Below are 12,211 nucleotides of genomic sequence, written 5' to 3' on the forward strand. Positions count from 1 at the left end.
ACTCAGCAAAAGCCAAAATAATAGCAGAACAGATGACAGAATTGGTGTGACTGTTTGAGCAATGTGATTTATACTGAGTAATGATTCTCTTCCAGCTGATCAGCTCTTACTACTAATGTCAATTATAAATAGACAGTGGCTCTGCTTCTGACATAGAGATTGATCAACAAAGGAAAACTATTTCTAGAAAATATTATTTCTAAAATATCTCTCAGAAGGAAATTAAGAATTCTATAATATCCTTCCTTTTTCTCTTTCTTTTTAATTGTGTATGAATGAATTTTAAATTGTGAAGAAGTATGTGAATAAATGCTCTCAGTCTTTACATCAAGAAAGGAAATTCCTTTTGAAGTCTGGTACTCCATTTTTGTAGAGAATGTGAACAGAGCTCCTTCTTTCCATCCCTTTAGGGAGGAAAAGAACAATTTTCCTGTCATGCTGAAATGTGGATTTGATGCTAACTTGTCAGCATGCCACTAGGGTAAAAATATTTTTGTTGTGTGTTACTTCTCTGAGCTCCCCTGGTACAAATGTGTACATATTTGTCCATCAGTTAATGTAGTCCTTTGAGATCCTTGGGTTTGGCTCACTCTAACTTTGATTCTCCTTTGCTCAGAGCGTCCTTTTAGTGCCGTAGAAGCAAGCTGCAATTTTGAGAAAGATCTCTGCAACTTTTACCAAGACAAAGAAGGTCCAGGCTGGACCCGAGTGAAAGTAAGACCAAACATGTATCGGGCAGGAGACCACACTTCAGGCTTAGGTAAATCAGAGTCTGTTGTGTGGGATGTCATGTTGGGGGTTGGGAGCGGGTAGTATTCATCGCCATTCGCCAGCCGTTCTCACCAGGACACCAACTTGAAAAAGGGAGGTGGGTGTGGGAGCAGCTGTGAAGAAGCAAAGACAATAGGTAACCTTGTGCCTGGCCATTTTTCAAAACGAATTCAAGTTGCTGTGCTAGCAGAAGTATTTACCAGTTAATTAAATAGTCAAACCTTTGGAAATTATCTTGCTCTTCATTTTAGATGGAGAAGTACCTTTAAAAAGCTATTAGGGCCTCCCTGGTGGCGCAAGTGGTTGAGAGTCCGCCTGCCGATGCAGGGGATACGGGTTCGTGCCCCGGTCTGGGAGGATCCCATATGCCGCGGAGCGGCTGGGCCCGTGAGCCATGGCCGCTGAGCCTGCGCGTCCGGAGCCTGTGCTCCGCAACGGGAGAGGCCACAGCAGGGAGAGGCCCGCATACCGCAAAAAAAAAAAAAAAAAAAAAAAAAAAAAAGCTATTAGATTCCAATTATATGAAACATCCAGAAGAGGCAAAGCCATAGAAACAGAAAGCAGATTAGTGGTTGCCAGGAGCTGGGGAGGGGGATGGGGAGTGACTATTTAATGGGTATAGAGTTTTCCTTTGAGGTGATGAAAATATTCTGGAAGTAGATAGTGGTGGCTGTGCAGCATTGTGAAAGTACTAAATGCCACTGAATTGTACGCTTTAAAATGGTTAAAATGGTATATTTTATGTTTTGTGTGTTTTATTGCAATAAATAATATATAGTGGGGCATGAAAGCTATCACAGCTGTTGGGAAATTTTGGATGGACCTACAAGGAGCTCTTAGAAATCAGTTTGAGCTCCTCTTATGTAAGGATTACCTATCTCGGTAAAGGGAGCCCTTGTGAAGCCCACTCCAGTAGAGACTGGTGGAAAGAGCTTATTCTCAAGGGGTTAGTGTCTAATTCATTTATTCAACAATTATTTATATACTGGGCATGGGGGTGACTTACCAGAAAGCTGATGAAGCTTGTTTCAGGGCCCCTCACTTTCGCGGGGCCCTTGCAATTTCATACTTGTAATTTTGTATTCTTTGCTTAGGGGTTGGCTAACTGGTAGAATTACAGAATAAAAACCTATTCTGACCCTGGCCAGCCTAACCCCTGGGGGATACAATAGTGAAAAAATCAGGTATGTATCCCACCCTTGCTGGCTGAATGTCATTTCAATGGGCAAGAGAAACCCTAAACAAACATATATGCAAATAGACTCAAGATTACCAGTTGTGGAGTGTGCTGGGAGACGTGAAGAGTGACCTCTGAGAGAGAATAAGGAACCACATTTTGGGTGGGGAGTTTATCTGCATGGCTTTTATGTGTGGAAGCAGGAGCAGCCCAGGCAGAGGGGTCAGCATCTGTGAGGGCTTTGAGTTGGGAAAAAACTGGATACTCCCAGGAATTAGAAGATTAGAGTGGCTACACTGTGGGGAGGAGAGTGAAGGAAAATGAAGGTAGAGAGGAAGATCTTGGGTGTGGCAGGCCAGAGTAAGCAACTGGGATTTTACTACAAAGGAAATGAGAAGCCACTGAAAGGGTTTAAGTAGAGAAGAGAGGGATTAAATTTAGGTTTAAAAAAAAGATTGCTCTGGCTGTTGTATTGGCCACCTGTGTTAGTCTGCTTGAGCTGCCATAACAAATACCATAGACTGGGGGACTTAAACTACAGAAATTTATTTTCTCACAGTTCTGGAGGCTAGAAGTCTCCAGATCAAGGCACCATTGGGGTTGGTTTCTGGTGAGATCTCTCTTCCTGCCTTTTCCAAAGCGCCTTCTCATTGTGTCTTCACATGGCCTTTCCTCCGTGTGTACACATGGAGAGAGAGAGAGAAAGAGAAAGATCTCTGCTGTCTCTTCTTCTTATGACACCAGTCACATGGGAGTTAAAGCTTCACCCTTGTAACCTCATTTAACCTTAATTGCCTCCTTAAAGGCCCCGTCTCCAAATACAGTCACATTGAGGGTTAGAGCTTTAACATATGAATTTGGGGGGACATAATTCATTCCATAACACCACTCAAAGAATTCTAACCAAAGAATCTTTTGCCGGATTAAATAAAACTAAACTGTATAGCAAAGACTGAGGCACCCAAAAGAAAACTGATGAAGGAGGATCAAAAAAGGGAAAGGAAAAAGAGCAAGGTATTATTCTTTTTCTTTCTGCCCCAGCTTTATAGGACACGTAATTTAACATGATAAACTGTTTTAAGTTTACCATGGGGTTGGTGGAGCATGTGGGAAGGGAGGTTCTTGATCTTATTTTTTCATGTTATTTAGGAGAAATTGGGGAAGATCAGATCTTCAGCACCTGGGAGGTCTATCTGATTAAAAACCTGCTTTTTAGGAGCAGGCTTAACATATGAAGAAGAGAGTAAGCTCTGCCCAGATACACAAACCACCCCCCACCCATCACCCCCCAAGGACTGCCAGGCCCTGTAACCTCTCCCCCTCCACTGGTCATTGCAGGGGTAAGAAGGAAAATCTGCTCTGGGCCTTGTGTTCTCTATGACTCAGTACTACTCAGTCTAGTTGTCAGTTGGTTGTCCAAAAAGTGGGGAACCCCAAGATGATTTCATCCTTTTTGTTTCATGAAAAGTGGAAATCCTAGGAATTCCCTGGCGGTCCAGTGGTTAGGGTTCCATGTTTTTACTGCTGAGGGCTGGGGTTCAATCTCTTGTCGGGGAACTAAGATCCTGCAAGCCACAGCACGGCCAAAAAAAAAAGAAATATAAATCCTGATTGATGACTAGAATCTGGACATATGCAGTTGGAAATCTGTACAGGTTTACTTAAAAATGGAGAAGGTTTATTAGCAATAGAATCACACAGATATTTTCAATATTTTAAATGCTTTCTATCATTTAAAGCCTATAGAAATAGTCTCTGTTGGCAAACTCCACTGCTTGAACCATATTTTCCCACTTGATAATCTGGGCTGAATTATTTAGGTTTTTCATTGCTGATGCACTGAATGCTTTGTCCTATTTGCAGGGTATTTCCTGATGGCCAACACAAAGTTTACGTCTCAGCCTGGCTACATTGGAAGGCTCTATGGTCCCTCCCTGCCAGGAAACTTGCAGTATTGTTTGCGTTTTTACTATGCCATCTATGGGTTTTTAAAAATGAGTGACACCCTAGCAGTTTATATCTTTGAAGAGAACCACATGGTTCAAGACAAGATCTGGTCTGTGCTGGAGTCCCCAAGGGGCGTTTGGATGCAAGCTGAAATCACCTTTAAGAAGCCCATGCCTACCAAGGTACAGTAGAGCCTTTCTGCAATTTTCAGTTGCTAAACTGGGTTAGTAAATTTCTGTTTAATTATTTTCAACTGGTGATGCATTGTTTTTCTTCTGTTCAAGCTGAGAGCCCCACTCCCACACCCTGTCCACAGCCATGCACGAGTTATATCCTTCAGTTCTTTTCAGTTTTCTGTCTCTCAGGGTCATGGTCACCTAGGGAGTTTGCTTGTTTAGTCCATAGATTCCTTGAGGATAGTCCAAAGACAGAGATTATGTGAATAATCCAAGTTCAACAGCTATACTTTAGTTCGAAGCCACAATTCTCTCTCTCTCTCTCTCTCTCTCTCACACACACACACACACACACACACACACGAATGCTAGTACTTTCAAAATGTGAAATCAGTGAGCCTGGTTCTACATTGAGGCTTTAAGGTCAACAACCTAAACCTCTAGCTGAACACAGGCTGGGGAAACTCAGTAAAATATGAGAGCCAACCCAGACAGAGAGAATTTAAATAAGGGAACCAACAGCAGCGTATTTGATAGCAATAAGAAAACAAAGAGATCTTTATTGTGGGGGAAATACAAAAGAAAACTGTGATCTCCTGAATTTTACAACTCATAAACTTAAACTGAAGCTTTACAGGTGCAATAAATTCTGTCAACTAACCCAGATGAAATTATAATGGGAAAATCCATTTTGTTTCATCTGTCATTTGGTCAGAAGATCTCTCTCATGTACCCTCTGTGCAAAAAAGAAGCTAAAAGAAAGTCCCTTCCTACAAACAGATGCCTCACACAATGGGAGCTCAATAGATAGCACTGAAGAATGGATGGGTCAGTTGATCATGTTCATTAACAAGGAATTACCCAAAGTCCAGGCTCCCCAGGGGAAGATACGTGCCTAGCAGAGCTGTAGAACCTTCTTCATAAACATTAATGGCCCAAACTTCTCTTAGCTGTAACCATCTGGACAGAACCATAGCTTTGTCTATAACTTCCTGTTAAAGAAGTTTTGTACACCATTCCCATCATAACGTTGCTTGGTTACTCTTAGTTCATTGGAATACCCACCAAAGCATGATTAAATCTTTACAATGATTAATCAAAGATCTTTGAAAATATTTACAAAGTTCTTTTTCATTGCTAGGCAAGAAGAAATTATGATTACAATGACATGGCAGCCTCCTTGACTTACTGATTTCTAAAAGGGTCAAACCAATTTATGATACCTGTAGCAGAATATAAGCACACAAGTTTTATCACAATCTTATAAGCACTGATGGTATTGGTTTTTTTTGTTTTTTTGCGGTACGCGGGCCTCTCACTGTTGTGGCCTCTTCCGTTGTGGAGCACAGGCTCCGGACGCGCAGGCTCAGCAGCCATGACTCACGGGCCCAGCCGCTCCGCAGCATGTGGGATCCTCCCGGACCAGGGCACGAACCTGTGTCCCCTGCATTGGCAGGCGGACTCGCAACCACTGCGCCACCAGGGAAGCCCTGGTATTGTTTTTATGCTGACTAAATAGGTTGTTGTAGGTATCCCCTTCTTAATCCCATCCTATTTTGGTCACCTGACTAAACTGAGCTATTTGATTCATCCCCCTGAGCAACAGAGGAAACAAATTGATGTTTCTGGTGCCAAGTTCCAACTCCTAGCCTAGGCTTATGTTTTTTAAGCCTATTTCCTAGCCAGTTCCAAACATTTCCTGAATGAGACTATCTTTCTATAAATGTCATCTCACATTTGCAGCATTTTTGCGTTTCCTCTTTGATCTCTTAGTCCTTCCCTGCACCCCTTAGGGATCCCAAAGGCTTACATTCTTTCCCCATTACCAATTATTTAACTCTCTCAAGTAGTTACGGCAACACACACACACACAGAGCAAACATGCACCAGACCCACATAATCAGAGAGACACCAGATCCACATAATCAGGGATGCACCAGAAAATAATAGAATTTTTGTTGTACTCCACACCCTCTGTTGCTAATGTTTCAAAAAAAAGGAGAATATAATAAATATTTCATTCATTTATTTGACTTTATTCATTCATTTATTTATTCCTTAATTCAACCATAATTTATTAGGTATATGCTCAGTGCAGGGCATACAAAGATGAATGAGGCTCAGATCCTGCTTCTGAGAATGAGATCACAGATGATAGAACATTAAGATACAGATACATAAAATAACTACCAACAGTACAATCTCAGTGTCTCACAGAAGGGCTATATAGAAAAATAGAGGAGTAGTTCTACCAATTGGACATATAAAAAATAGTGATTGGGCTTCCCTGGTGGCGCAGTGGTTGAGAGTCCGCCTGTCGATGCAGGGGACACGGGTTCGTGCCCCGGTCCGGGAAGATCCCACATGACCCAGAGCGGCTGGGCCCGTGAGCCATGGCCACTGGGCCTGCACGTCCGGAGCCTGTGCTCCGCAATGGGAGAGGCCACGACAGTGAGAGGCCCGTGTACCGCAAAAAAAAAAAAAAAAATAGTGATTAATAGAGGCCCAGCTGAGCTGGTGTTCGGAGGGTTAGCGTTCAGGCCATGCTGGATTCTAACTCCTGCTCATGCCTCACCCCACTCCTCCCTTCTCCCCAACGCTTAGCCCTCCCTCCCTGCCTCCAATCCTCCCCCCATCCGCTACTCACAAAACATGGGTGTTAGTAATCTGCCTGCTCGTCAGAGTGAGTGTCTGCTCTTACCTGACTTCCATGGAATGGGAGCAAGCCCCCCAGCAAATAAGGGTGCCCCAGAGAATTTGCCCTTTCTTCTTTGGCTGACTTCCACCCCTCCCAGCGACCACAGAGACCCACCCCAGCCATTTCAGGAAAACTGGATCTAGACCCAGTGGGGGCAGAGAAGTTCTTATAGCCTATTCAGGGATTTGGCCCCAGTGCAGGTGAGGAGACGGTAGGTACAGTTCAATGCCAGAAAACTCTGGACACGTATCTGAAGGTGGCTAGTAGTTTTTGGCGGGTCCCTTCTAAACAGAACCAGCTCAGAGAGTGAGAGAACCATTTGACATCCATAGAGGCAGCATTGAGTAAGGCGGGAAACTAAAGTTCACTGACTTATGTAACACATACAGGTGGAAACAAACATACAGACAGTATCTCAGAGAAGGGACAAGATGAAAAGCCAGAGTTTCCCTTAACCACCCCCGAACGCCAACTCCAGTTCTACTTCTTTTTCTAAAGGGTTTTTCCTGATTTTCTGATGCCTTCCTCTATAATTCTAAATATTCTATTTCCACCTCATTTCTTGCTTCATTAACCTTAGCAGTATCTGCTGACTCCCTGCTATGAAAGATAAGAAATTTAGCTTATTTGCACTATTTCCTTTTGTTTTCTCTCTCCTCCTCACAATTTTTAGTTATATTTTTAACTTTTCTCTTGGTTCCCTTTGTAACTTTAATACACCTAACCATCTATTTTTGGTTCCATAAACTTTAGGTAGTGTCCCTTGACATCCCACTATGTACAGTGAGTGCATTTTCACCCCTCTATTTCCCCTCACCTTGCTTGCCCCCTCCACCTCTCAATTCTCTCAGCTATACAATTGCTTTTACACGGTCATGGCTTAAAACATTTATATTCCTCCAGTGGAGCCTTCAGTGCCTTGCCAATGGCAGGATTTCCCAGTATGGGCCCCCTTGGCATTTAGAAGAGGACAGTTCTACCTTTGTGGGGGGCCATGCCTCACACGGTTGGGGTTTTGACATCTGCAGTGACAGCAACAACCCAAATTATTTCCACACATTTCCAAATGGCCCCAGAGGTGCGTGCAATTCTCAGATGAGAACTGTTGCTCCCTAAGCTGATTCTGAAAGTTGAAATTAAGAGCCAACCCCACCTGCAGTCCACGCCTGCCACCTCCGATCTGCGCTCTCCCCAGAGGCAGGGTGATGATGAGGAAGCCTCCCGTGCAGTGACCCCCTGGCTTCCCGTTGCTCTGAGGGAAAAGACTCTCATGCTCTGACACGATCCCCTCCCCAGCTTGGCCGCTTCTCCCTCCATTCTAAGCCCATTGCACTCAGTTCCTGGAACATACTGCGCTCTCCCACTTTGAGCCCTTGCACACATTTCCTCTGCCTAGACTCTTGTTAATTCAGTCATGGCTTGAACGTCCCTTCCTCAGAGACCCCTCCTCTGGCTCACTGCCCAGGATAGGTTAGGGTGCCCTGGGCCTCCTGGGCCTCTCCTGCGTCGTCTTGGAGACAGGATAGCACAGCAATTAGGGATAACGACACAGGAGTCTCTCTGGCTTCAAATCTCCACTCTACTACTGAAATGGCTTTGCAATCTTAGTTTCTTTCCTTAATTGAGGTATAATTGACATATAACATTATATTAGTTTGAGATGTACAACATAATGATTTGGTATATGTATAGACTGTGAAATGATCACCGCAATGTTTACTTAACGTCTGTCACCTCACACAGTTACAAATTTTTTTTCTTATGATGAGCACTTTTGTTTGTTTGTTTGTTTTGTTTTGTTTTGTTTTTTAAGTGGTACGCGGGCCTCTCACTGTTGTGGCCTCTCCCGTTGCGGAGCACAGGCTCCGGATGTGCAGGTTCAGCAGCCATGGCTCACAGGCCCAGCCGCTCCGCGGCATGTGGGATCTTCCCGGACCGGGGCACGAACCCATGTCCCCTGCATCGGCAGGCGGACTCTCAACCACTGCGCCACCAGGGAAGCCCGTGATGAGCACTTTTAAGCTCTACTCCCTGAGCAACTTTCAAACACACAGTACAGTGTCGTTAACTCTACTCACCATGCTGCATGTTTATAAGTTTACAGTTGAAGAAACTGAAGTTTCAAAAAGTTAAAATAGTCCTATTCTTGCTGTCGCATTGCCACTGTCCCTCAAATTCCAGACAAAATCCTTAACAGTTATACCTCAAAAATACATCTCGAATATGCCCAATTGTGTCTCCCCAGCCACCTAAACTGCTTCGTATCTTTCTATCTGGTTTTTCTGCTTCCACCTTGCTCTCTGTATGCTCTCATGCAGCCACCAGAATCATCATCTTGAAACAGAAACAGGATCAGGCCACTGTCCTGCATGAAACTGTCCTATTGTCTTTAGAATAAAGCTCCCTTCCCTCCTGTGGCTGATGAGGCCATGCACAATCTGGTCCCCGCCTCCTCCACTGACTTCATCTCCCTTCACTCTGCCCATGAGCACATAGTCACACAGTCCCCATGGTCACACTGGCCTTCTCTCTGTCCCCTGAGTCCCAAGGCCTTTCCTTCACCAGGGCCATTGCACTTGCAGTCCCCTCTGCCTGCGATGCCCTGCCCCCATCTATCCTATGTCAAGCCCGGTTCCCATTCTACTGTCCCAGTCAAATGTCTCCTCTTAGAAAGGAACTTCCCTGACCACCCAGTCTGTGACTGCTTTTCCCATCCCCAAGTTATTCCCCATGATATTTCCTAGTTTATTTTGTGCATAGCATTTACCCCAATCTGAAATTTTCTGATTTGTTTGTCTACTTGTTCACTGTCCATTTCTCTTTTCCCATAAAAATATAACAATGAAAAAGGAATAAGTAAAAGAATGAAAGAGTGGACTTTCTAAGGCTGATAAGTGGCAGAGTTGGGGTTTGAACCGTGGTCTGTAGACTGTCTGAAGCCTACCCTTCGCCGCAGGTATCTTTGGGTGCTCAAGGTCTCCATCCAGTCTTGGGGAAAGCCTGTTCTTATGCAGCTGGAAAAAGTGAGGCGCCCAACGTGCCTTGGGGCATAGGCACCGTCTGTTATTTTATTCAATTCTCACAGCATTCCCGTAAGGGAGGTAAAGTATCTCCTTTTAGTGCTCTTGGCATTCTAGAATACAAAGTTAGACTAACCCAAGGTCACGTTCTACTAGCAATGAATGCCTAAACTCAGAGCTCACTGAATGTGCGTCACTGTTGTGGGGAAGACCCTTCCCTGTCTCTGCTTCACGTCCTCACCACGCCATTCCTAAAGCCGGTCAAGTGTGAGTGGTCAAGGCCCAACTCAACGGGAGTAAATGGCTGCCTTTTCACACCTGTTCCCTGGCTGGGAGCCTTGTATTTGAATTTTGACTACACCTGGCCTAATCCTAATCCTGGTGTGAGTTTTCGCTGGTGGAGATGTTTGGTAGATATGTTTGAGTATCTGTGCTGCACAAAATAATAACAATAATCTCTTCCCTTCACATTGCTTCTTACTATAGTGTGCTTTCATGAACATTATTTTCACCTCTCAGTGAGTTGTCATGTGAGATCAGAGCTGAGCGGGGTGACGGGCAGCCTGGACAGAACTGTAAAGTCAAAACTTTCGGCCTCTTTCCCTTTGTTTCTCCTGCCTCGATCCTAATCCCTGCACACTAGCTCACCTGTGCCTTCCCGGGTACCTCCCACTGTGGATGTTTCTTTACCTTTATTTCCATATTAGTTCTTACCCAGACCATTTTAAGGACAATGGGCTGATTCGATTAACAAGTGCCTGCTATGTTCCCTATACAGTCTAATGTTTGATGGAAACTATAATATATATTTCTACTTAAGGAATGATAGCAGTGGTAAGAATTTCCCTGAGACCATTCTAACAAAATAGCTATATGGATGGCTGTGTAATGTCACAGCTGCCAACAGCAACAGGAACTTTTATTGAACACTTTCCATGTGCCAGATGCTATGCTAAGCACTCGACATGCATTACTTCATTTGATGCTGCAGCACCCTAGGAAGGAAAGCTGTATAGCCCTATTTAACAGATGAGGAAAGCTTGTGCAGAAAATTAAGGACGTTGTTCAACAGCACACAGCTATTAAGAGGCAGAGCAGAGAGGTAAATCCAAGTCTTATTCAATCCAGAATCCATGCTTTTTATACCATACCTTTATGCCCCCCCACCCCCAGCCCTCTCCTGGCTAATGTGGAAAGTGTAGGATCAGATAAGAAGGGGAAGCCAGCCCTAACTCAAGACTTCAAAAAATTTCTAGGGCTTTATTATTAACTCTCTGTTGTTCTATTTTATAAATCACTTTGGCTCCTAGGAGGAGTCAGAATTCAAGGTGGTTCAGCACAGACAAAGGAGATCTGGAGGGTAGAGGGAAGTACAGCATAATGCTTAAGAGACTTGGCTGTAGGCTCTCTGGTGCTTACGCCTTTATAATTGGGGCTAGTTATGTGAATCTTGCTGAGCCTTGCTTTTCTTCATATGCAAAATGAGTGTATTAGTAGTACATACCTCATAGGATTATGGTGCATCATGTAAAACCCTTAGCATAGTACCTGGCACATAGTTGGCATTAATGTAGCTGGAGAGAGAAAGCAAGAATAAGAGAGAGAAAAGAGAGAATGACAAAGAGACTAAAGAATTTTTTCCCTAGGTCTTGATCCTTATAAGATTTCATAGGTAACATCTCTTTAGTACCTGCGTAATTCTGTACCTGAACTTTTGCTGTGAAGTATTCTTTAAATGAAAATCAGGTCCGAGTTAAATCTTTATTTTAATAGTACTAGACTACTGCACTTACACAATCATGAACTGCGGACAATATATTTGTTAACGTTTTAGAAACATTTTATAAGGGCATGAATCATGAAATGGTTTTCTTGATCTGTTTTTCCTCAGCATGTTACTAAATAGAGAGTAGGTAATCAAGAGTTACCTTGAGACTTTCACACACTAGAGATGGTAATGAGGAGAGGGAACAATTCACTCCAAAGTGCTTTTCTTGAAAGCTAAATGTCAGGAGAGACTAAAGAGTCGTTGTCAGAAAGTCTGTAATGATGAAGCACAAACATTAGCCTTTTTTTTTTTTTTTTGGATGGCTTGATGTTCTGTTAATGTATGAAAAAAATGTTTGAGCCTAGTGTAAACATGCTTTTGGTCCCTGATTTTTTTTTAACATCTTTATTGGAGTATAATTGCTGTACAATGGTGTGTTAGTTTCTGCTTTATAACAAAGTGAATCAGTTATACATATACATATGTTCCTATATCTCTTATGTTCAAATCCTTGGGCTGACATTACGCTTGGTCACTATAGCACCTATATCAGGTCCCGCAATATCGTTTGACTTGAAGCAAGTGTTCCCTTTAACAAAGACCATTAAGTGGTCTGTTAATTAGAGGCACTGGGAGTAACTCAATATCATGTTC

General features: G+C 43.4%; 1 protein-coding gene across 10 annotated transcripts in view; it reads left to right on the top strand.

Annotated features, from left to right (window-relative positions):
• The window catches only part of MAMDC2 (MAM domain containing 2), a 445,245-nt gene that overhangs the window by 385,466 nt on the left and 47,568 nt on the right, over positions 1-12,211 (top strand). For all 10 annotated transcript variants that reach the window (XM_060102277.1, XM_060102275.1, XM_060102278.1 and 7 more), the window contains 2 exons: positions 617-760; positions 3,812-4,077. In XM_060102277.1, coding sequence (XP_059958260.1) covers positions 617-760; positions 3,812-4,077 — 410 coding nt within the window. The remainder of the gene's footprint in view (positions 1-616; positions 761-3,811; positions 4,078-12,211) is intronic.

The sequence above is a fragment of the Mesoplodon densirostris genome, chromosome 6, assembly GCF_025265405.1.
Source record: "Mesoplodon densirostris isolate mMesDen1 chromosome 6, mMesDen1 primary haplotype, whole genome shotgun sequence".
NCBI classification, from domain to species: domain Eukaryota; kingdom Metazoa; phylum Chordata; class Mammalia; order Artiodactyla; family Ziphiidae; genus Mesoplodon; species Mesoplodon densirostris.